Source organism: Tamandua tetradactyla, chromosome 6 (assembly GCF_023851605.1).
Source record: "Tamandua tetradactyla isolate mTamTet1 chromosome 6, mTamTet1.pri, whole genome shotgun sequence".
In the NCBI taxonomy this organism is placed as follows: domain Eukaryota; kingdom Metazoa; phylum Chordata; class Mammalia; order Pilosa; family Myrmecophagidae; genus Tamandua; species Tamandua tetradactyla.
This window is the reverse complement of record NC_135332.1, coordinates 42,553,850-42,579,509: the sequence shown is the minus strand read 5'-3', so window position 1 is coordinate 42,579,509 and position 25,660 is coordinate 42,553,850. Positions and strand designations below refer to the sequence as shown.

Genomic DNA, 25,660 nt, shown 5'->3' with positions numbered 1-25,660 from the left:
GGACTTGCAAAAATGTAAGTTCTTAAGGAAAATAACAGTTGGAGAAGGACCGCATGACAGATAAGTAAACTGTGTTCTTATCTTTTATCTTTCAGAACATGCTTTAATATATAAGGTATTAGTGTTACATCAAGAATTTCAATAAATATGGGCAAAGTTGGGGATAATGTGGCTTTTGTTGTTGATCTTTGTCTCAAGAGAAATATTTTTGTTGCGAAATTGAAGTAATCTAAATAATTAATGAGAAATTATAAATTATAAATTAATTTAGCTGATACTGTTTGGGTACCTCATATTTGCCCAACATTTAAGATAATTTATTTATGGAAGAAAATTTATACACTTAAAAATCTCAAAACTGACTTAATTTTAAAATTGGTTGTATAATGATAATTTACCTACTTTTCGAATTTGTAATTTGGTGCATCAGATCTTTAAAAGAACAAATAATACTCATAATTACAGATAGTTGGTGAGGCAACAAAGAGATTATTTCATTTTATCTTGCAGCCAAATCCATCCTGGCAGGAAATTCTAATTCAGGCATGCTTTTATCTTACAGAGATGGTTCTGATGCATCAGGGCAAGAGTAATCCTAAGGATTAATTCATTGTATCTACAGACACCATTCCAATCTGAGGCAGACAAACTTAGTTATTATATCGTAAACCATCAGAGGCACCAAGATGCTGGTGGTAAGAAGCAAGGAGATTTGTAGGAGATATAAATACCATAATGAAACTCTTAGCGCCATGCTTTTTAGACTAGAGCTGAGTCACAGAAGTCATGATACCCTTGAGTTTTTGCTGAAACCTTTAACACGTCATTTTTCCTTCATATGAATTATTTTCTGTATCTCTAAAAAGAACACTTAAGGTCCCTGTGCAAAAAATTGCTTCCGCCTTTTGGTCAGGAATGTGTTCAAATTAATTCATAGAATAATTTCTGGATATAAAGGAAATAGAGTTCTGTAGAAATATTGAGGTACTTCTTTGAATAAATTATACAGTTTCAGTTAAGAGTTCCAGTTATTTTTTTTGTGATAATAAAGTGACAAAAACTTCAACTATACATGTACCTTGAGTATTCAAAGTCTATGTGGGATCAGTAAGAGGTTTATGGGTAAGGGTGAAGTTAAACAGAAAGCTGAGCCCCGACGTGTGAACAGTCCCTCAGAGGGGAAAAAAGGAGGTCAGCAGTTTTACTTTGAAGTACCCTATTTGTTCATGAAACAGTTAATAAATAATTCAAATTCATATTAATTTTGGCTTTCTTATTGGAAATGAAGAAGTTTATGCATTAAACCATCTATAATATATTGAACACCTACTCTATGTATGGAATGAAATGTAAGTTTTAGAGATTAAGAACATAGAGAAAACACATGATTTACATGTAAGGAAAGTGCTCAGCCACATCTCTCTCGCTTTGATTTAAATATTCCTCTCATTCTTCTTTCTAATATTTTTAGACTATTAGAAGATCAAAGTCAAGTTAACACTGTGAAAAAATTTAGCTCAGCACAATTGAGAAAAAAAATAAAGATAACCCCCTTGAAGATGAAGAAATGGTAAACCAAAGTAGAAGAGGCTGTTGAGAAAGTTACTTCTGATGACACATTGCTTCTTTGAATAAATCTTTGTGTCAACTGAAACCTTGCCTATGATTTCTCTATTGCAAGCATCAAGTCCCACATGACTTTAAGTCTTTCCTAAGCACTATAAGAAGGAATCAATGGAATTCCCTCCCCAGTGTTGATATACTGAGGTACCTTATATTTACATGGGACTTTTAGCCCGAAGACCCAACTTTTTTGTACCTTTATTACTATACAAGGCTGACTGTTTAGATAATCTTTGCTTAAGACTGTGCTGGCAGGTGAACAATGTTGAGGGAAGTATTAGAATTTGTCTGAACCAAGAATTACATTTGTATTAACTGTTAGTGCCACGTTATTTTAAATGGTGTCTAAAGGCCTGAGAGACTTATGCTTGTAGGCAGCACCTATAAACGTAGGAACAAACGAAGACTCCTCCATTGAATGTGTAAGCCCAATGGGAAATTAAAGATCAGCCTGGGGCCCCGCCTGGGCACCTGGTCAGAACCAGAACTCCTGATTGTCCCCTGGATGTTGTTAAGAACTGTCACAGAAAAGCTAAAGCAAATAATCAAAATAAAAATGATTGTTCTAGGGAAAAAGCTTCTTCTGAAAGCCTCTGTAGTAAAAGGAATAATGATTACTAACTTGTAAATCTTTGATTTTAGTATCAGCTCTGCCTGTTACTAGCTATTTGACAAATTGCCTTACTACTCAATACTCATTTCCAAAAATGAGGGAATTGAACTAGGCTGTTTCCAAAGTTACTTCCAGCTTGAAAAATATTTAAATCTGTGCTTTGGATCACCTTTGATCACCTTTGGATGCCTGTTAAAATTGAAGTATATTTAATATACAGCAAAATACATACAGCTCAATAAATATTTATACTTGTTACCACCTCTTAGATCAAAATAAAGAATATTTATATCATCCCAGAAAGTTCCCTTTTGATCCTTCCAGTTATACTACCTCTGATATAAAATAACCGGTATGATTTTTATCATCATAAATTAGCTTTGCCTGTATTGGACTTCATAAATGGAATAATTCTGTATACCCCTTTGCATCTGGTTTCTTTTGCTCAACTTTCCTCAATCAATGTTTTTGACTTTCATCCAGGTGTTAAATGTATTGGTAGGATTTTTTTTTTAAACATTACAATCTATTATTCCTTTGTGTGAATATATCACAGTTTATTTATCTGTTGCTCGTTGATCATTTTCAGCTTTTGGTTACCATGAATAAAGCTGCTATAAACATTCTTTACAAGTCTTTTTTTTTTTTTTTTTTTTGTCAACATATGCATTCATTTCTCCTGGGCACATACTTAGGACAGGAATTTCTTGTCCCGAGGAAGGCATATGTTTATTAGGAACTGCCAAAAAGTATTCCAAAATGACTATACCATTTAGTATTCTTAAAAGCAATGTATGAGGTTTCCATTTGCTCTGTGTTTTTGTTATCAGTTGGTATTGTCAGTCTGTTTTAGCCATTTTAGTTGAGGCTAATTGTGCTTTTAATTTGCTTTTCTCTGATGAATAATGATATTGAGCACCTTCTCATATGCTTATTGGCCATTTGGATGTCTCCTTTTGTAATATACTTATCAAGCCTTTTGCCTTTGGTAGGATCTTTTGTCTTTAATGAATTTCAGGAGTTCATTTAATATTCTAGAAATCAATCTTTTGCCATATATATGCAGTGCAAATATTTTCTCCCTGTAAGTTATTTGCCATTTCACTTTCTTAATATTGTCTTTTGATAAGCAGAAGTCCTTTTATGTTTCATGTTTTATGCCAAAATTTTTCTCTTTTCCCCAGTCTTGAAGTTATGCCTTCTTCTAGAAATAGTATAGTTTTGGCCTTCACATTTAGATCTGTTATCCATTTCAAATTAATTTTTTCTATGATGTGACAGAAATGAAGGCTCAGAATTTCTTCCATACATCCTTCCAGTTGATCCAGCACTATTTATCAAAAAGATTTTCTTTTCCCCTAATTAATTTCATTCATGGCTTTTAAAAAAAAATCGTGTTTTTTCCCCTGGATTCCCTCTGCTGTTCAGTTGATCTGTATCTGTCTTTACACCAATACCTTTATATCTTAATTACTGTAGGTTTTAGTAACTTTAAAAATCTAATAATATAATGCTGCTACCTTTATTCTTCTTCATGATTATCTTGGTTATTCTAGGTCCTTTGCAATTTCTACGTGTATGCATACAATCAGTGTTTTCCAAATTGTGCTCCACAGATCCCTAGGAGTCCAAGGGTCTATGAATTATTTTCATAATAATATTAAATCACTGTTTGCCTTTGTTTTGTGTACCACGTTGACATTCTGGACAAATGGTACAGAAACAATCCAGGGTAAAACTGCTGGTATATTAGCACAGTAAGGCATACTTACCACAAAACTGTAGTAGTAATGTTACAAAGAAAGCTGTACCTGAAAGAGAATAAATGCTCACCCGATTGTAGAGAAGAAAAGAGTTTATTCATGATCTTGCAAGAATGGGTGCACAGACAAAATGTGGTAGCTGGCGTGCCAAGTGATAAAATGCCACAGATTTTATATCCTAAGTTTAGCAAGCAGGTTCCTCCACTGTTTTTCCGCTGACTGGATACTCCAGAGGTTACATCCTATCTGGATAGTCTACCCAATTCATATTTCCCGCCAGAGGTTCCTGCTTTTGATTACTCTTTACGTTTCACTAACCCTGACCATTACTTATTTAAACTTGTTTTTACCGATAAGGATTTGGTGCCAGTTCTAGGCTTGCATCAGAGGCCCTCTCCTCTCCCTGCCTGCAAGACCAGTCCGAGTTGTTTTGCAGCCCTTTGTTTAGTTAGTTCTGTTTCTCTCATCCTGTGCCATCTCTTGTGAAAGCTAAACTTAATTTTATTCTACAGTAAGCATTATTATCCATTAACAATTTTCCAAAATTAACATTCATATTCCCTATACATTTAAGAATGACACAAAACAGTAACCTTACCTCACAATCAAAGAAACTAGAAAAAGAAGAGCAAACTAAACCCAAAGTGAACAGAAGGAAGGAAATAACAAAGATTAGAGCTGAGAAATGAAATCAAGCCTAGAAAAACAATAATTTATGAAATCAAAAGTTGTTTTTTTTTAAAGTTCAATAGAATCTATAAAACTCTTTCAAAACTGACAGAGTAAAGAAAGAAAGAAAGAAAGAGGATGTAAATAACTAAAATCAGAAATGAAAGTGTGGACATTACTACTGACCTTTCAGGAATAAAAAGGATTGTAAAAGGGTTATATGAATAGTTGTAGGTCAGTAAATTAGATAATCTAGTTGAAATGAATACATTACTGGAAACTACCCAAATTCACTCAAGAAGGAGAAAAATCTCAACAGAACAATAACAAGTGAATAAATTGAATCAGTAATCAAAAACCTCCCAACAAAGCATGGGTTCACTGGTGAATTTTACAAAATAGTCAAAGAAAAATTAACATCAGTCCTTCTCAAATTTGTCCAAAAACACAAAGAAGAGGGAGCATTTCCTAACTCATTCTGTGGGGCCAACATTACCCTAATACTAAAGCCACATAAAGACACTGCAAGAAGAGAAAATTAAAGAATATATCCCTTAAGAATGTAGATGCAAAAAGAGTCAACAAAATACTATTAAATAAAATCTAGCAGGCACTTTAAAAGGGTATACCATGTTCAAGTGCATCTTAGCTCAGGAATGCAAGGGTGGCTCAAATAAGGAAATTAGTAAATATAACACAGCACATTAATAGAATGGAAGGAAAAAAAAATATGATAATCTCAGTTAACCTAGAAAAGCACCCTTACTGATTTTTTAAAAAATCGGAAAAGTAGGGATAGAAGAAATCTTCCTCAACATTATAAAGGGCATTTATGGAAACCCCATAGCAAACATCATACTCAATGGTAAAAGGCTTAATGCTTTCAAACTGAACACATAAAAGGAAGTCTGCTTTCACCACTGCTGCTCAACATTGTACTGGATGTTCTAGCCAGATTGTGTAGGTAAGAAAAATGATAAAAGGTACACAAATTAGAAAAGAAGTAAAAATATCTGTATTTGCAGTGACATGTCCTATGTATAGAAAATCCCAAAGAATCCACAAGAAAGGTGCTAGAGGTAATAAATAAATAATAAAGTTGTGTTTATGTACACCAGGAATAAATAATCCAAAAATGAAATCAAGAAAATAATTTAATTTACATTAGTATCTGAAATAATCAAATATCTAGGGATACATTTAACCAAGGATGTAAGAGATGTGTGCATTGAAATCTGCAAAACATTGCTGAAAGAAATTAGAGAAGTAGAAAGACATCCAGTGTTTATGAATTAGAAGATTTGATATTGTTAAGATGTCAATAACATCTAAAGAGATTTACAGATTCAATGCAATTCCTGTCAAAATTCCAGCAGCCTTTTTTGCAGATGGAAAAGCCAATCATCAAGTTTATGTGGAAGGAAAAGGGGTCCCAGATAGCTGAAACAATGTTGACGAAAAAGTTGAAAGACTCACACTTCCCAACTTCATAACTTATTTCAAGCCTACAGTCTTCTAAACATTGGTACTTGCACAAGGACAGACACTTAATGACCAGATGAAATAGAATTGAGGGTCCAGATAAACCCACATATCTATGACCCATTGATTTTCCACAGGAGTGCCAAGTCTATGGAGAAAGAATAGTCACTTTAATGAATGATGCTGGGAAAACTGGATATCCACATGAAAACAATGAAGGTGGATCCCTACCTATAATCATATGTGAAAAACAATTCAAAATGAAACAAAGACCTACATGTAAGAGCTAATAAGCCATAAAACTCATTAAAAAAACATAGGGAAGCATCTTCAGGATCTTGATTAGGCAATAATGTCTTGGGCTTTATACCAAAAGCATAAGTAACAAAAGAGAAAATAGATAAACTTGGACTTCTTCAAAATTAAAACTTTTGTGCATCACAGGACGTCATCAAGAAAGTGGAAAGACATCTTGCAGGATGGGAGAAAACATTTCCAGTTTCACAGCACTAATGTTCATAGCAATTTTATTCACAATAGCCTGAAGGTGAAAGCAGCCCAAGTGTCAATCAAGAGATGAATGTATAAATAAAATGTGTTATATACATGGAATGGAATATTTTTAAGCCATACAAGGGAATGAAGTGCTGATAAGTGCTACAGTGTGGGTGAACCTTGGAGCCATGATATTGAGTGAAATAAGCCAGATACATTATATAATTCCACGTATATGAAATGTCAAGCAGATACATATATACAGGTTGCCAGGTGCTGGAGGTGGGAGGTGGAGGCAGGAAGAGTTATTGCTTGATGGGTACAGAGTTTCTGTTTGGGGCGTTGATAGCATAATATTGTGAATGTAATTAATATCCCTGAATTATACACATGATAGTGTTTAATATGGGAAATTTTGTGTTTGCGTATGCTTTGTATTGTATATATGTTACCATAAAGTATTAACTTTAATAAACAAACTTTATTTGATTAAATTTTGATATATGTTTAAGGTGTTTTTAATATACCCGTTATCAAAATTGGATGAATGCATAAAGTATGATAGTTTTCTTAAAGAAATGCACTTGAGTGTTTATATTAGAGTTGTAAACTGAAGTAGCAGCTATCTTCATGGAATACTATTTTTGCTTGAAAGAACACCTGACAAACTATGTTTAATTAGTCAGGTATTTGGCAGGTATTTCCTCAAAAGTAAAGTTAACTTGTCACATCAAGCAAAACGTGACAATGCTTATTACTAATAATAAGCTTGTAGTTGAAAATTGGAAATTTAGAAGCCTGGTATCACCACTATGTGTTACTCACTCTGATGGAGATAGGTAGTGATTTTTTGATATTGTGTAATAAAAAACATAGCAACATTTGGAAGCTCTGCAGTATTTTTCAAAGGAGCAGGTTCATGATGTTATAAAAAAGAGCAATTCCAAGTGCAGGATAGTCCAGAAATGTAACAGAGTACAGTAAGTTAATTGATACATTTTTAGATTCAATGTAGCACTGAACTTTTAAGAAACTATCACATGTCAAGTATTCATATCATATCAAAAAAGAATATCCCCTGGATAGTCACATGGAAAAAGAATGAAACGTGACCCCCACTGTGCAACACACACACACAAAAAGAATATCCCCAGAATCTGAATAGCCTATTAATATGCTCTGTCCTTTACCAATTATGTATTTGAGTGAGGCCCCTTTTCTTTACATACTTCAATCAAAGCAACAATATCACACAAATTGAATACATAAATAGATAAGAAAATCCAATTGTCATCTATTTATAGAGGTTTCCAAGGTAAAACAGTGTCACTCTTTTTGCTATTATCTTTTGGATTAGAAACCCTTTTTTCCAGGAAACAATATTGTAATATATAAAGGGCTTATTATTGTTTTTAAATTATTTAATATGTAAACATTTTTTACATCTCATTTTAAATTTTAACTCGGTCAGTATCAATAGATATAACCCATATAAATCAAAGTCTTTGTGATCCTCAGTAATTTTTTTTGGTTAATAAGTATTATTTTTAGAGCAGCTTTAAATTTATAGGAAAATTTGATGTAGACAGTACAGAGAGCTCCCATATACTCCCCCCACACACATATACACACATACACTATCCCCTATAAACATCTTGCATTAGTGTGTGGTGCATTTTTTACCATTGATGAACCAATACTGACAAATTATTAGTAACTGTAGTTACATTAGGGTTCACTCTTTGTGTGTACAATTCTGTGGGTTTTGTCAAATGTCCAATGCCATGTATAACACCTTTATGATATTATACAAATAGTTTCACTGCTCTAAAATTTCTTTGAGCTCCACCTATTCATCCTTCTCCCTACCTCGACCCCAAACCCATGACAACCACTGATTTTACTGCTTCTATAGTTTTGCCTCTTACAGAATGTCATGTAGTTGGGATCATACAGTATGTCACTTTTTCAGACTGGCTTCTATGAATCAGTAAAATGCATTTAAGTTTCCTCCATATTTTTTCATGGTTTGGTAGCTTATTTCTTTTTATCACTAAATAATAACCCATTGTATGCATCTGCCACAGTTTGTTTATCCATTCATATATGATAGGGCATCTTTCTTGCTTCCAGTTTTTGGCACTTATGAATGAAGTTGTTATAAATAATTTGAGTGCAGGTTTTTGCATGACATAAGTTTTCCTTTGGGTAAATAAATACCTAAGAGTACAATTTCTGGGTTCTATAGTAAGCCTATATTTAGTTTTGTGAGAACCTTCCAAATTGACTTTCAAAATTGCTGTACCATTTTACATTCAAATCCTCAATAATTTTTAAGAGTGCCAAGGAGTCCTGAGTCAAAAAATGCTTGCAAACCACTGATCTATACTCCCTCACACTCATATATATTATTATTAGCTTGTTCATCTCTGCAAAAATTCATGTGAGATTTTGATTGGTGGTCATTGAATCTGTAGATCAAATTTCAGAGAATTTGCATCTTAATAATATTGAATCTTCCAATACATAAACTTGCTCTAGCTATCCATTTATTTAGAACTTCTTTAATTTCTCTTAATATTTAGTATATTTTATTATTGAAGTCTTATTCATCTTTTTGTAGAATTTATTTCTATTATTTGATGTTTTTATGCTATTGTAAATAGCTTTTTTAACTGTTTCCTTCTAGCATATAGAATGCATTTCATTTTTGCTTATCAAACTTGTATCCAGAAACCTTTCTAAATGTATTTATTAATCCTAGTAGATTCTTTTGGATTTTCTACTATGAGATCATGTTATATGCAAATAAAAAATGGTTTTATTTATTTAAGATCTTTATATCTTTTATCCCCCTCCCCCTGTTATACGTGCTTGGACCTCTCTAATACAATGTTGAATAGAAGTGATGATATTGAACATCTTTGTATTCTTAACCTTTAGACAGACAGCATTCAATATGTCAATATTAAGTACGTTAACTCTAGTTTTTTTTGTATCACATTGACAAAGTTTCCTATAATGGAATGAGGAAAAGATGGACAAAATTCATAAAACTGAACTGAGAAATGTAATATCTAAAATAGAGGTCATTGGATGGGCTTAAAAGCAGACTGGACCCAGAAGAAAGTATTAGGAATTCAAAAACAAGTTTAAAATTATCAAAGCACAGAGGGGGGAAAATAAAACAGAACTAAGTGGAAGAATTATGTGGTGCAATATCATACATTCTTTCATATATAATTGTTAAACACGTGGAGGAAAAGCAGGGAGAAGAACTATTATGTGAATTGAATGGCTGAGAATTTTCCAAAATTAAAGAAAGACATCAGCTCAAAGTTTCAAGAAGGTCATTACCCCCAAATAGGATATATACAAAGAAAACCATACCTATTATATCCAATCAAACTGTTGAAATCCAAAAATCATGAAACAGTTTTAGTAAACCTACTTTGTTTACATGTTAGGCTTATAGTTGAGTGATGGTTTAGAGTTTTCACAAAAATCAAAATTGAAAATCAGAACAACGATTTTTAAGTTTTTTTGGCAGGATGAGGTCCCTGCCTCCCAATGATGAAGTGCTCTATGGTGAGTCTTCTAGATTTTTACCAATAAATAGAAGTATATAGATGTGAAACCAACAGTTGTGACCAGCACTATGCTATTTTCACTCATCTCCCTTAAACTTATTTAATTAGAATCACAGGTCCTTATAAAAAATATGCAGAGTGGAGCCTACAACAACTAGTTCCAGATATTTAGAATTATTTAAAATGCATTATGGTGACACCTCAGATAAGTCCAAATGTCTTTCTACTCTGCCTGATCAAATATTCATTTCAAAATACCGTATTCTGAAATGAGCCACGAGGGAATTGAAGTGAATCAACTATTCAGGTAGTGAAAATGTGTAAATGCAGCTGGCAGATAAAATTCCAGTATGATAAATTCCCAGCTTGTCCTTATTGCTTCAGAAAATAACTGGCAGGCCTGACTGGCCATTGACTTTTCATTTCTGGCATTGATAGGACTGGACATTCTTATTGTCACAGATACTTAAAAAGCTGTCCGTGTTTAGAGTGACTACAGACAGTGCTGGAGAGTCCTTACTGCATGGAGATATAATCAATATGGTCTGAAGTTCTTGACCTGAACCTATAATTATCTGAATGTTATAAAGGTAGTTTGTTGTTCCAGAAAATGCCCATATTGAGAACTCTTAAGTGTACTAAGTTGTAGATGGGGAGGAGAAAAATAGAGGCTTTGTCCCTCTTTCTGTTCTTCACAATATTTAGAAGGCTTTCATAATAATCACTGACAGAATTCTTAGGGGATTAGAACATCGTATCTTGAGGGTTTTGGGTGCTGAAGTTTACATCACACCCCTGAAGAGATCCTGATATCTTGTGAAAGTTGTGGCTTTTAATGTTCTGCAGCTTATGATTGTAACTTCTAATACCAAACAAATTTTTTTCATTGACTCAAATATCTGGATTGATGTATGTTTTAAATAATAGCACATTTGTGTTTGAACTTTTTCTGAAATTGGGAAGCAGATTTTTGGTATACATGATGTATGGGCAGGAATGTGCAGGAGATGACATTGGCAGCAATTATTATTATTTTTTTTGGTAGCAATTCTAAGTCACTGTTTGTACCAATGTGTTGAGGTATTTTGTGATTGGGATTACTTTGCTATGTGGCAGGAGTAAACATGTAGGCATACAATGAATCAGTAGTAGGTGTATATCCTGAATGCTCTGTCATTGTTTGAGTTTAAGATGCTGCTGGAGTGGTATGCATGATAGCATTTTTACTGGATTACCTGATATATATGATGCTTTAGAATAGGGGGATAATAATGCCCTTTAATTGAGAACTAGGGTTGTTTGGTATCTCCCCTGGCTTGGTGTTGGTACCTGCCACAAAACACATAGTGTTTGTTGCTTCTTATAAGATATGCATTTTTAAAGTTACCCTAAAGTGATTTAAAATTTTATAATATGGTGTTTTTTTTTAATTTTTTTTTTATTTTTTTAAAAATTTTTTTATTAATCAAAAAAAAGAAAAGAAATTAACACAACATTTAGAAATCATTCCATTCTACGAATGCACTCAGTAATTCTTAGTATCATCACATAGATGTATGATCATCATTTCTTAGTACATTTGCATCGATTTAGGAAAAGAACTAGCAAAACAGAAAAAAATATAGAATGTTAATATAGAGAAGAGAATTAAAATAATAATACTAATAATATATATATATATAAAAAGGAAAAAGAAAAAAAACAAAAACAAAAGATACAAACACACAAACAAACAAACAAAAAACCATATTTCAGGTGCAGCTTCATTCAGTGTTCCAACATAGTTACATTACACTTAGGTATTATTGTGCTGTCCATTTTTGAGTTTTTGTATCTAGTCCTGTTGCACAGTCTGTATCCCTTCAGCTCCAATTACCCATTATCTTACCCTGTTTCTAACTCCTGCTGGTCTCTGTTACCAATGATATATTCCAAGCTGATTCTCAAATGTCGGTTCACATCAGTGGGACCTTACAGTATTTGTCCTTTAGTTTTGGGCTAGACTCACTCAGCATAATGTTCTCTAGGTCCATCCATGTTATTACATGCTTCATAAGTTTAGTCTGTCTTAAAGCTGCATAATATTCCATCGTAGGTATATGCCACAGTTTGTTTAGCCACTCGTCTGTTGATGAACATTTTGGCTGTTTCCATCTCTTTGCAATTGTAGATAATGCTGCTATAAACACTGGTGTGCAAATGTCCGTCTGTGTCTTTACCCTTAAGTCCCTTGAGTAGATACCTAGCAGTGGTATTGCTGGGTCGTAATCCATTCTGCCATTCTATGTCTTTTGATTGGGAAATTCAATCCATTAACTTTTAGTATTATTACTGTTTGGATAATATTTTCCTCTACCATTTTGGCTTTTGTATTATATATATCATATCTGATTTTCCTTCTTTCTACACTTTACTCCATACCTCTCTCTTCTGTCTTTTCGTATCTGACTCTAGTGCTCCCTTTAGTATTTCTTGCAGAGTTGGTCTCTTGGTCACAAATTCTCTCAGTGACTTTTTGTCTATAAATGTTTTAATTTCTCCTTCATTTTTGAAGGACAATTTTGCTGGATATAGGAGTCTTGGTTGGCAGTTTTTCTCTTTTAGTAATTTAAATATATCATCCCACTGTCTTCTAGCTTCCATGGTTTCTGCTGAGAAATCTACACATAGTCTTATTGGGTTTCCCTTGTATGTGACAGATTGTTTTTCTCTTGCTGCTTTCAAGATCCTCTCTTTCTCTTTGACCTCTGACATTCTAACTAGTAAGTGTCTTGGAGAACGCCTATTTGGGTCTATTCTCTTTGGGGTGCGCTGCACTTCTTGGATCTGTAAATTTAGGTCTTTCATAAGAGTTGGGAAATTTTCAGTGATAATTTCTTCCATTAGTTTTTCTCCTCCTTTTCCCTTCTCTTCTCCTTCTGGGACACCCACAACACGTATATTTGTGCGCTTCATATTGTCATTCAGTTCCCTGATCCCCTGCTCAAGTTTTTCCATTCTTTTCCCTATGGTTTCTGTTTCTTTTTGGAATTCAGATGTTCCATCCTCCAGTTCACTAATTGTAGCTTCTGTCTCTTTAGATCTACCATTGTAGGTATCCATTGTTTTTTCCATTTTTTCTTCTTTGTCTTTCACTCCCATACGTTCTGTGATTTGTTTTTTCAGATTTTCTATTTCTTCTTTTTGTTCAGCCCATGTCTTCTTCATGTCCTCCCTCAATTTATTGATTTGGTTTTTGAAGAATTTTTCCATTTCTGTTCGTATATTCAGCATTAGTTGTCTCAGCTCCTGTATCTCATTTGAACTATTGGTTTGTTCCTTTGACTGGGCCATATCTTCAATTTTCCGAGCGTCATCCATTATTTTCTGCTGGTGTCTGGGCATTTGATCAGATTTCCCTGGGTGTGGGACCCAGCTGGTTGAAAGGTTTTTCTGTGAAATCTCTGGGCTCTGTTTTTCTTTTCCTGCCCAGTAGGTGGCGCTCGTGGCGCTCGTCTGTCTGCATGGCAGTCGGCCCGGGAAACCGCGCGTGGAGGGCGGGGGGTGTCGCCGGCCACCCTGGCTTGGGGGAGTGCCGGTCCTAATTGCCCAGCTGGCCCGAAACGCCAAGTGTGACGGGAGGGCCCCGCTATCCAACGTTCCCAGTCAGACCGGGGAGCCACGTGCGTGGAGGGGACCCCAGTCGCCAGCCGCCCCGGCCGGGAAAACGCGCGCCCCTCGGGTAGCTCACCGCAGCAGATTCTCCCTGCCCGTTCAGCTGTTCCAGAATGGAGTACGCTGTCTTTTTGGTCTCTGTCGTGACTCCAGGAGCTGTTTCGTATTGTTTCTGTTTCTTTAGTTGCTTTTCTGGAGGAGGAACTAAGACCCGCGCGTCTTACTAAGCCGCCATCTTCTCCGGAAGTCTATAATATGGTTTTTATCTCCATGAGTTTGAAGTAGGGACAACTCTGAACACCACACAAAAAAGCACCGGAGCCTCTGAGAAATGAACAAGCTTTTTATTGCCACAGCAGACTCAGAAGACTACTGTCCAAAATCTGAGCCGCAAATATCCTTTGTCTCCATATTATATAGGAAAGCAAGCAGGGTGGGAGTTACTATGGGAATGTACAGGGGCAGTTCTGTAACCTCTGGTAGCTGATTTCTTTTGTCTGGAATGCAGATGGGCCTGGGCATGCCTGGCAGACACAGCAGACGTTTTGATTCACTGCCTTTCAGAAAACATGTTTTTACACATTCTTGAGAATACACAAATTCATAAATCCATTTTACTAAGGAAATAACAGCATTAATACTGGGGCCACTCTTATGACCTACCTCATTCCCCCCTTTTGATGATTTTATTCATCACATTTTATTCTGTAGATGTAACACCATTTTTGCTTGTGGGGACTAATTCATATTTGTGATAAAGTTTGAGGGGTGCAGGCCTCTGAGATGATGAAGTAGGTGGGAGGCAGTTTTTCTTTTTTATTTTGTTTTATTTTTTATTAATTAAAGAAAAAAAAGAAATTAACCCAACATTTAGAAATCATTCCATTCTACATATGCAATCAGTAATTCTTAACATCATCACATAGATGCATGATCATCATTTCTTAGTACATTTGCATCGATTTAGGAAAAGAACTAGCAAAGCAACAGAAAAAGATATAGAATGTTAATATAGAGAAAAAAATAAAAATAATAATAATAGTAAAAAAAAAAGAAAAGGAAAAAGAAAAAAAAAGACAAACAAACAGACAAAAAAAAAAACCTATAGCTCAGATGCAGCTTCATTCAGTGTTTTAACATGATTACTTTACACTTAGGTATTATTGTGCTGTCCATTTTTGAGTTTTTGTATCTAGTCCTGTTGCACAGTCTGTATCCCTTCAGCTCCAATTACCCATTATCTTACCCTGTTTCTAACTCCTGCTGGACTCTGTTACCAATGACATATTCCAAGTTTATTCTCGAATGTCGGTTCACATCAGTGGGACCATACAGTATTTGTCCTTTAGTTTTTGGCTAGACTCACTCAGCATAATGTTCCCTAAGTCCATCCATGTTATTACATGCTTCATAAGTTTATCCTGTCTTAAAGCTGCATAATATTCCATCGTATGTATATACCACAGTTTGTTTAGCCATTCTTCTGTTGATGGACATTTTGGCTGTTTCCATCTCTTTGCAATTGTAAATAATGCTGCTATAAACATTGGTGTGCAAATGTCCATTTGTGTCTTTGCCCTTAAGTCCTTTGAGTAGATACCTAGCAATGGTATTGCTGGGTCGTATGGCAATTCTATATTCAGCTTTTTGAGGAACCGCCAAACTGCCTTCCACAGTGGTTGCACCATTTGACATTCCCACCAACAGTGGATAAGTGTGCCTCTTTCTCCGCATCCTCTCCAGCACTTGTCATTTTCTGTTTTGTTGATACTGGCCATTCTGGTGGGTGTGAGATGATATCTCATTGTGGTTTTGATTTGCATTTCTCTAATGGCCAGGGACATTGAGCATCTCTTCATGTGCCTTTCGGCCATTTGTATTTCCTCTTCTGAGAGGTGTCTGTTCAAGTCTTTTTCCCATTTTGTAATTGGGTTGGCTGTCTTTTTGTTGTTGAGATGAACAATCTCTTTATAAATTCTGGATACTAGACCTTTATCTGATATGTCATTTCCAAATATTGTCTCCCGTTGTGTAGGCTGTCTTTCTACTTTATTGATGAAGTTCTTTGATGCACAAAAGTGTTTAATTTTGAGGAGCTCCCATTTATTTATTTCCTTCTTTGGTGCTCTTGCTTTAGGTTTAAGGTCCATAAAACCGGGAGGCAGTTTTTCTGTCTAAGGTTTCTGTAGTTTGACTTGTACTTTCCAGTAAGCAAGGGAGGAGGTAGGGGAGAATAAGACATATACTAAGCAGCACTAAAACATCTTCTAGTCAGAGTTTTGAACCCTCCGAAGGTTGAGAACCACTCCCTGAACAAATTCTTAGGGTCCCAACCATTCCAGGTCTGAACCTGGACATAGGCTAAGGTTCTCATGGATTGGTAATTTCCTCTATTACTTTTCCTTGGTCATCTAAGTGTAGGGAAGAAGTTCAATTTTCCACATACTTCTCCTTGCTTTGCTAAAAGGTAGTCAAGAGCCAATCGGGTTTTTAAAAAAAATTTTTTAACATAACATACGAACATGAATATACAAACATGAACATTCTTACCATGTGATCATTCCATTCTTGATATATAATCAATAACTCACAATATCATCACAAAGTTGTATATTCATCTCCATGATCAATTCTTAGAACATTTGCATCAATTCAGAAACAGAAATAAAAAGAAAAAAGAAAAACATACCATGCCCCTTACCCCTTCCTCTCATTGACTGCTAGTGTTTCCATCTACCCAATATATTTTAGCCTTTGTTTCCCTTATTTTTTTTGTACCCCCTTTTATTGATCACTGGCATTTCAATCTACTAAATTTGTTTTAACATTTGTTCCCCTTAATTATTTATTTTAATCCATATATTTTACTCATCTGTCCATACCATAGATAAAAGGAGCATCAGACACAAGATTTTCACAATCACACAGTCACACTGCGAAAGCTATATCATTATACAATCATCTTCAAGAAACATGGCTACTGGAACACAGCTCTACATTTTCAGGCACTTCCCCCCCAGCCTCTCCAAAATACCTTTACTAAAAAGGTGATATGTATATAATCCATAAGAATAATCTCCAGGATAACCTCTTGACTCTGTTTGAAATCTCTCAGACATTGACACTTTGCTTTGTCTCATTTCACTCTTCCCCCTTTTGGTTGAGAAGGTTTTCTCAATCCCCTGATGCTGAGTCCCAACTCATTCTAGGATTTCTGTCCCATGTTGCCAGGAAGGTTTACAATTGCCAAGAGATGGAAACAGCCAAAATGTCCATCAGCACACGAGTGGCTAAACAAACTGTGGTATATACATAGAATGGAATATTTTGTAGCTGTAAGACAGAATAAAGTTATGAAGTATGTAACAACATGGATGGACCTTGAGGACATTACGCTGAATGAGATTAGCCAATCAGTTTTTGATAGATGGCTGTTCTAAATTTGATTTGTTGCTGTGTCAACAGATTTAAAGCATGAACAGTTTCATTTGTAATTAGTTCTACTACTAGTGCCTGGAACCGAATGATGATATCCCCATGACCTGTCTACTGCCCGTGTTGCCAGACCGTAATGCTGGATGATGCGCTCAGGGGGCCACTCATTGTCTTCCCAGTTCCCTATTTGTATACCTCTTTTTTGGACCTGGTTATTTTCTGATTCATAGACTGGGTATCCTAGTGGTTCCCCTTCCTTTTAGGGGATCAACAAGAAGGAAAGGCAGATAGTTCCTAACACACAGATTCCTGCCCACCCTGCAGGTAATTCAGAATAGGCTGTCCAGCAGCAGATCCAGTACAACCCCTTGAGGGCTTTCCAAATGCCTGGGGCTGAAATATCTTTCTGGAAACCTTTTAGGGAGGGGAAAGAAACTAATGGTGACGGGCTGGGAGCTGTGTGATTTTCATCTGATCCCCACCATAAGGTGACATTTTTACTCTGATTATAATACTGTTGCCCCAGATAGGCGAGGTTCCCAGCTGGCTCTAGGAAGTTGCTTCCACATCTAGCTATGAAGTTTTTTTCCAGTTATGGAAGTTGTCAGTTTCCAACTTCTGGGTCCAGGCTGAGAGGCAATTACGTTTACTTTTTCTGCTGGCATTAGTTCTCTTGCTTCTCATGGCCATTGGTCTCCCATATTTGTTCCTCCACAGACATAACAAGAAAAAGCATTTAAGGAGAAGGCTACCTGTTCTGCTAGTTGAAAGAACAGATTTTGAGTGCTTATGGGGATGATGGCGGGTTGTTCTTGCATTTCCTTATAGAAGGAATAGAATACCTGGAATTTTTCTTGATTTAAGAATTCGTAGTTTTTTTTATATGAAGGATGGGGCCAATGATGGCTCTAGGGGACCACTTTACTCCAAAGAGCACCTGAACTTCCTTTCCCCACCGGTTATTATGAATATTTAAAATGATAAGATTAGGGAGATTGCAATGCCCTGTCCTGCAACTGCGGGTACTTGGTGTTACTTGTAGGAGGGTATCTCAGGGGCCTCCTTTTCGTGGTAACACACAGTGTGTAGCCGGATCGATGGCAGGACAAGCAATTGTAGCAATAGAAATGTTAAAGAGTAGAGACACTGATTGTTGGCTTTTTGGACCAATGGCTCTACTTACTATTATTTCTTTTCCCACTTCTCGGAATTTTAATTCTACCAGTTTCATTCTTGGGCTTGTTGGGGCCATGGCAGATTGTGCTGGTTTCACATTTGGTTAAATCCTCACACAGGGCTCTATTCTCTAGGGTCTCATTTCCTGGAAGCCCAGAATTTTCTAGGACATCAATTTCTGGTTTCTTTGTACCCAAGAGTTCACTTTTCAGCTTATCTCTCTCCTGTCGCATTTCACTATAAGCTGTAAGGAGAAACCAGGCTGTACTTTCCACATTTAATTTGGAGATCTCTTCTGCTAAATATCCAAGTTCATGGCTTTTAAAATCTGCCTTCCAGCCAAAGCCACTAGTCAATTTTGCCAGATTATCTGCCATTTTAAAACAAGGATCACCTTCCTTCCAGGTTGCAAAAACACGTGCCTCATTTCTGTCTAAGGCCTCATCAGAGTTATATTCAGAGTCTACATTTCTACCAACAGTCTCTTCAAAACATTCTAGGCCTTCTCTATCAAGCTTCTCACAACTCTTCCAGAATCTTCCCCTTATCCATTTAAAAAGGCCTTCCAACATCTTTGGTATTTGCAAACTGCAGCAGCAGCACCCCACTCTCCGGTACCAAAATCTGTTCTAGTTTGCTAGCTGCTGGAATGCAATACACCAGAAACGGAATGGCTTTTTAAAAGGGGAATTTAATGAGTTGCTGGTTTACAGATCTAAGGTCGAGAAAATGTCCCAATTAAAACAAGTGTCTAGAAATGTCCAATCAAAGGCATCCAGGGAAAGATACCTTGGTTCAAGAAGGCCGATGAAGTTCAGGGTCTCTCTCTCAAGTGAGACGGCACACTTGGTGAACACAGTCAGGGCTTCTCTCTCAGCTGGAAGGGCACATCGGTGTCATTTGCTAGCTTTCTCTCCTGGCTTCCTATTTCATGAAGCTCCCTGGGAGTTGTCTTCCCTCTTCATCTCCAAAGGTCACTGGCTGGTGGACTCTCTGTTTTTTAGTGTTGCTCTCTCTGAATCTCTCATTCTCCAAAATGTTTCCTCTTTTATAGGACTTCAGAAACTAATCAAGACCCACTCAGATGGGTGGAGACATGTCATCCCTAATCCAGTTTAACAACCATTCTTAACTAAATCACATCAACCAGGGAGATGATCTCATTACAGTTTCAAATATACAGTATTGAATAGGGATTATTTTACCTTTAAGAAATGGGATTTATATCAAAACATGGCTTTTCTTAGGGGGTATATATCCTTTCAAACCAGCACACAGATGTATTGATGGTCTTCCCCAAGGTCAGAGATTGAGTATGTGGTCTGATTGTAGGTACAGAAGCCCTTGGGGATACCTTGGCAAGTGTAATGGGTGTAGAATACTAGGGTGAAAGTGACTGTGCCACTGATCCGGGCAGTACGGATCCACTTGTGGCAGGAATCTGGGTTGGTGATCCTGAAGGGGCAAAGGGACAAGAAAGATTAGGGACAAAAACAACATTTTGCAACTTATATAGATAGGAGGAGTTACCCGGATATGGATGATGCCACCAAATTAAAATGAAATTAGGTTCTGGAAAGAATTGTAGGCGGCCTGCTTCTAGGCAAGCTAATACAAACAAATGAAAAACAAACACAGAGATGAGGATAAGGAAAGTCAGGCCACAGATCCAGCAAGCCAGGGTGCCCGTGTAGCATTTCCTCAGTCTTCAGCCATGCATGGATCAGTCAGCCCTGGAGTAACTGAAGCAAGACACCGAGTCAGAAGATCTCCTCAGGCTTCAGCCATGCATAAACCAGCCAGCTCTGGAGTGGCTGGGACAGGGCACATGGGTTCTTTATGCAGTGTCAGATGCAGTGGGTTTTCTGGGTTAGTCTGCTAGTTCCAAGATGGGGTTGAGTCGTTTCCAGTTTTTAACTGGAAGTGGTGGATCCAGGAGACGATCTTGGCAACCTTGACAGCTGTAGGGGTAGAAAGGAGAACCATATAGGCCCCTAATCAGGTGGGTGTGATTGCCTGATTTTTGCAATCTTTTACCCAGACTAAAAATCCTGGGGTAAAGGAGTGCACAGGGATTATTAATTGTAGTGTGCATTAATTCATTTACCCAGGTGTGCAGCTGAAACAGGGTGGAGCTTAGGTCCTGGAGTTGCTTCTACCTGAATGTTGTTGAATTGCATTTGTCCATTCAACATTTGTTGGGGGTTGTTTTGAGCACAAGTTATACATTTAGCACAAACTGCTCTGATGAGTTGATGCAGCCAAGGAATATAAAAGTACTGTTGAAGAAACTGCTCCAGGGCTGTTTGACCATACTGACTATTTTCATGAACTTGCGAAACCACCACAGGGCCACGTGCTTCTGGGATTGCTAATCGATCATCCTTGAATTTCCACCATCCATTCGGTAGGAGGGCACTACCTTCTTGGCTCAGCCAGGTACGTTCAGCTTCAGAATATTTTGGCTGTAGGCCACTTATAAATCCCAGTAGAAGTACTGCTGTTAAGGAGGAACGAGTTCCCTATAAGTCTGCTGCCTTGGCTTCTCTATGGGTCAGATAGTTCCCTCGGACTACTGTTGTTTTTCTTGACTGATGCCTGAGGCAGTGGATGATGGTGACCATCACAGGGGCCCATACTGCTTCCAGGAGGGTCAGGATTTCTAGGCAGTGCTTTGTTTTCTTTCCCCCAGCATTGATCAGTCCTCTTTCTTTGTATAGGGCCCTATGCGCCTGAGCAGTATAGAAGGCATACCTCCAGTCAGTGTAGATGTTGATGATGGAATCTGATCCTAACAGCGCAGGGCTCTGGTGACTGCTATGAGTTTGCCTTTTTGAACTGAGGTGCCTACTGGGAGGGGCCCAGATTTTATAATGGAGTTAAGGGTTATTACTGCATATCCCACTTTCCACATTCCATTGTGGACAAAACTACTCCCGTCTGTGTCGTACTCTACATCAGGACAGAGAATAGCTGGTTCTTTAGGTCTGGTCTGCTGGAGAATACTTCTTCAAGGTTTCTATACATTCATGCTCAGGCAGGCCTTCTCCCATTAGTAGGAGGGTTTAGGCTGCATACAGCCTTCACTTAAATGTTCAGGCTGTCACATAAGAGGACCAATACTTTTCAGCAGCCAGGAAGTGGAGAGCCAATGATGTCCTTTTTTTTGCTTGAAAACTGTCTTGATTTGCTGTGGGATGCAAAGGGTTAGTTGCTGACCAAAAGTTAACTTTTCAGCATCGTGGCTTAGAATGACAGTGGCAGCTGTGGCCCACAGACAGAGAGGCCATCTTTTGGCTACCGAGTCCAGCTGCTTCCACAAGTAAGCTACCAGGCAAACCTAAGGACCTAGTTTTTCAACAAGGACCCCTATGGCTGTTCCCTGTCGTGAACATACAGGGTAAATGGTTTGTTAATGTCTGGGGGGCCCAAGACTGGGGCTTGGGTGAGTTCCTTCTTTAGAATTTCAAAAGTTGTTCAGTTCCCCAGGGCAGGGGTGAATTTTCAGCTCCTCAGGTAGCCTCCCTCATACAGGGTCTTAGCAACTGCAGCAAAGTTAAGGATCCAGATGCGGCAGAACCCTGCAGCCCCTAGGAACTCATGAACTTGCCGCCAGAGATGTGGGTGTAGGTATCTGACAAACAGCTTGTTTTCTTTCAACTCCCAGGTACCGGGTGCTTCGGTGTTGTGAAATCCAAGGAATTATACTTGTTTTTTGTAAATTTGGGCCTTTCTTCTAAAAACCTCCTAGCCTCTTAGGTTCAGGTCGGCCAGGGGTGCCTTTGTACCTTCTAGACAGTCTTGTGAGGTTGTCTGGCTAAGAGTAGATCATCCACATATTGGAGCAAAATGCTATTATACTTTTTGTTCTGAAATTCTTGCAAGTCCTTCCATAGGGTATGGCTAAATATAGTGGGAGAATTCTTGAACCCCTGAGGCAGGCGCATCCAGGTGATTGTTGTTTTCAAAAATGGGTTGGCTGACTGGTGCCAGAGGAATGCAGAAGAAAGCACCTTTCAGGTCAAGGCAGGAGTGAAATGATGCTGTTGCAGGAATTAAGCTCAGGAGGATATATGGGTTTGTCATTATGGGATGTAAGGCAACAGTCACTTTGTTGATGGCCCACAAGTCTTGAATGGGGCAGTAATCATTGGTGCCAGGTTTTTGAACTCGTAGGAGAAGAGTGTTCCACGGGGACTGACATTCCCGTAGTATACCATGAACAAGTAAGTGGTTGATGCATGGCTGAATTCCCACCTGGGCTTCTCAGGGGGCAGCATATTATTTAAAACACACTGGGGCAACTCCTGGGTGAAGTTCCATGAGGACCAGAGGGGCGTTTGTTACTAGCCCCAGTGGACTATTTTCTGCCCAAACGTAATGATCAACTTCTGGCACCTGTGGGTGGTTGGGCCAGTTTTGGCCTTCTTTGGCAAGAAAGACGCACTACTCTTCCATCTGGGGGGCTGTCAGGGTCACCCTGATTTCTTTCTCTGGGTCCTCTAGTGTCAAGAGGCATTCACCTTCTGCGTTTAAGAGAGCCTGGAGCTTTGTCAGGAGTTCTCGGGCAGTCAGAAAGGTAAAGAAATTGATGAGAAATTTCATAGGACCCTAGTAGATACTTATGGGCTGTTAAGAAAGAATGTTGAGCCGAGAAACCAGTGGCTCCAGCAGTGGTGGCTTGCCTATTAGTTTTGGACCAATTTGTTGTGTGGCAACAATATTCTGTGCCTGTATCTACCATGAAGTCCATCTTTTGGCCCCCTACTGTCATCCTGGAGCTGAGTGTGAAGGGGCCCAGTCTGTCTCAGTCTGAGTTGTCTTCAAGGACTTGTAGACCTACGAAATCAGTAGCTCTGGGTTCTCCACGGCTGGAGAGGTCGTTGTCACCTTTTCCCATCATTTGTTGGGGCCTTCTGCTTTCCAGTGTCTTTCTTCCTTACAGTAAGCACACTGGTTTCTTCCCAGTGGAGCTGCTCTCCTGTATTTTCCAGATGGCCCCCAATAAATGGGTGTTTTATCTCCTGACCCTGGTTGCTTGAAGGTTCCAGGTTTTGAGAATGGAGGCTTCCTGGTACCCTGGGTGAGTGACACAGCAAGCAGGTCTGCTTTTTTCTTTAGTCGGCAGTCTGCTTCTCTCCATGCCTCCTGGTCTTGGTTCATGTAGACTTTTGTAGCCACCTCAAGGAGCTGGGATATACTCATTCCAGAAAATCCTTCTAATTTTTGCAGCTTTCTCCAGATGTCAGGTTGGGCTTGCCCAACAAATGCAGAGTTAACAAGTCTTTGGTTTTCTGGTGCCTCGGGGTCAAAAGGAGTATATAGTCTAAAGTCTTCACAGAGGCGCTCACGGAACTGGCTAGGGGCTTCATCTGACTTTCACAGGACTTCAGTGGTTTTTGACATATTAATTGTTTATCTGGCCCCTTGTTCATGCCTTGAATGAGCACATCTTGGTAGAGATTTAAACTGTTTCTGCCAGCTTTGGTGTTCAGGTCCCACTGCAGGTCAGCATCTGGGAAGGAGCTTTATGAATATTGGGATGTGTTCATCCTCCCTGAAGGAGCATTTTCTTCCAACCACTTCAGGGCAGCTTGTGAAATCTGTGTCTGCTCTTGTATGTTGAAGAGGATGATGCAGAGCTGGTGGCAATCTTGCCATATTGGCCAATGGTTCTGTATAATTGACAGGAGTAAGGTTGATCTTAGCCTGAGGCCTCTCAGTATAGGAGGGAGTGTGGTTTTTCCAGTTTATGAGGTCAGAAGTTGAAAAAGACTGGTAGAAAAACTTGGCCTCCCTGCGACTGGCCTTCTGGATCATAGTAAATAGGTCCTCTGGTTTCTCAGAGGGCCATTTGCTGAGTTCCTGAGGTACTGCAGGTTTTTCCTGCTCAGAATTGGAGGTTCCAGGCTTGTGGGTTTTTTGAAGGAGGTTCAGATGGATTGGGACGAGGAGAGATGGGAAGCGATAGTGGTGAGCTGGCTAGAGTTCCCAATAAGGTGGAGTTCCCAGTACAGGGCATTGGGAGAGCTGACGGTGCTTCTGGAACCACAGCCAATGCTTGAGAGGGGAGTTGGGACACTGGAGCTGAGTAAAAGTAAGGCGGGGGTGATAGGTCTTCATTAGCAGTGAGGAGGACTGGAGGTTTTTCTAGGTTGAGGATGTAGGAGGGTGGGGATAAAGAGTCTCTGTCAGCAGCAGGGAGGGTGGCCCCTCTGTCCCTTTATCTTGGTGGCCCGAAGTTGGAAGGAGGTGTTTCTTTGTCGGCAGTGGGGAGTTCTCTGGGGTTGTAAGTTTAGTGGTGGCTCGGGCTAATTGCTTTTTGGCATCTCCTCCAGGGAGTGGAATGCCCAGGTCAGCGTGGGCTACCAGGACTTTTGCATGGCTTTCTATGCAAACTTTTAGCTATGGTGGTGAATTCTGAACAAGTTGGAACCAGGAGTCAATGTATGAAAACTGGTCAGGGTGGCCAGGCTGTCCCGTGACAACTTGCCAGATGGCTCAGATCAGTTGGAGGTTGAATGACCCCTTGGATGGCCATCCAAGAGTTGGCCAGTCTAATTGGCAAAGTTTGTACAACTTTTGGGGCTTAAGCTTCACTCCATAGTCTCCAGTAAATACTTTTTTTAAAATTCTTAAGAAGGCAGGGTAAGGGAGTTTTGCTTTCAGTACTACCCATAATGATCCTCCCAGGGCACCAGACAGCAAAAGAATAGAATAAACAAAACACAATCGTTTTATCCATCTCTGACTACTTCGTGTGCGGGAATTTAGGGTCCTTTGGCATGAGGTGGGTTGGTATAAACCCCCAACCCAGACTCTCTTTCTTTCGATTAAGAGGGCCACCTTATGAGCCATACGAGGACCCATGGAACTGCAGATCAGAACACTCAATTAATTTCTTAGGTAAACAGTGCTGAAGCCTCAGGACAGAGCCATATCTCATTCGCACACTTTCACACACCAGGCACTCAACAACACAACAAGTTATGTTGCCTTGTAAAATCAGAGTGTATCTAACCAATGGGGGTTTCTCCTTTGGTTTCTCCTCTTTTCTGAAGGGTACTTGGTCTGGTTTAGGAGGTGACCAGTCTCCTCTTCTGCCTGAAAGTTCCCTATACCTGGTCAAAGGGCCGTTCTTACCACTCTGACAGGCAGGA

At 38.5% G+C, this 25,660-nt stretch overlaps 1 protein-coding gene across 20 annotated transcripts in view; it reads left to right on the top strand.

The window, feature by feature from the left end:
* The window catches only part of BCAS3 (BCAS3 microtubule associated cell migration factor), a 726,008-nt gene that overhangs the window by 425,313 nt on the left and 275,035 nt on the right, over positions 1–25,660 (top strand). Inside the window, exons 24-25 of one of the 20 annotated variants that reach the window (XR_013177676.1) lie at positions 563–695; positions 1,472–9,186. The exons of 17 other annotated variants lie outside the window; for them this stretch is intronic. Coding sequence is in view for 2 of the 3 variants with exons in the window: in XM_077165026.1 (XP_077021141.1) it covers positions 563–606 (44 nt within the window). In the remaining variant the exon portion in view is untranslated. 2 more of the 20 variants (XM_077165027.1, XM_077165026.1) reach the window with 2 other exon arrangements.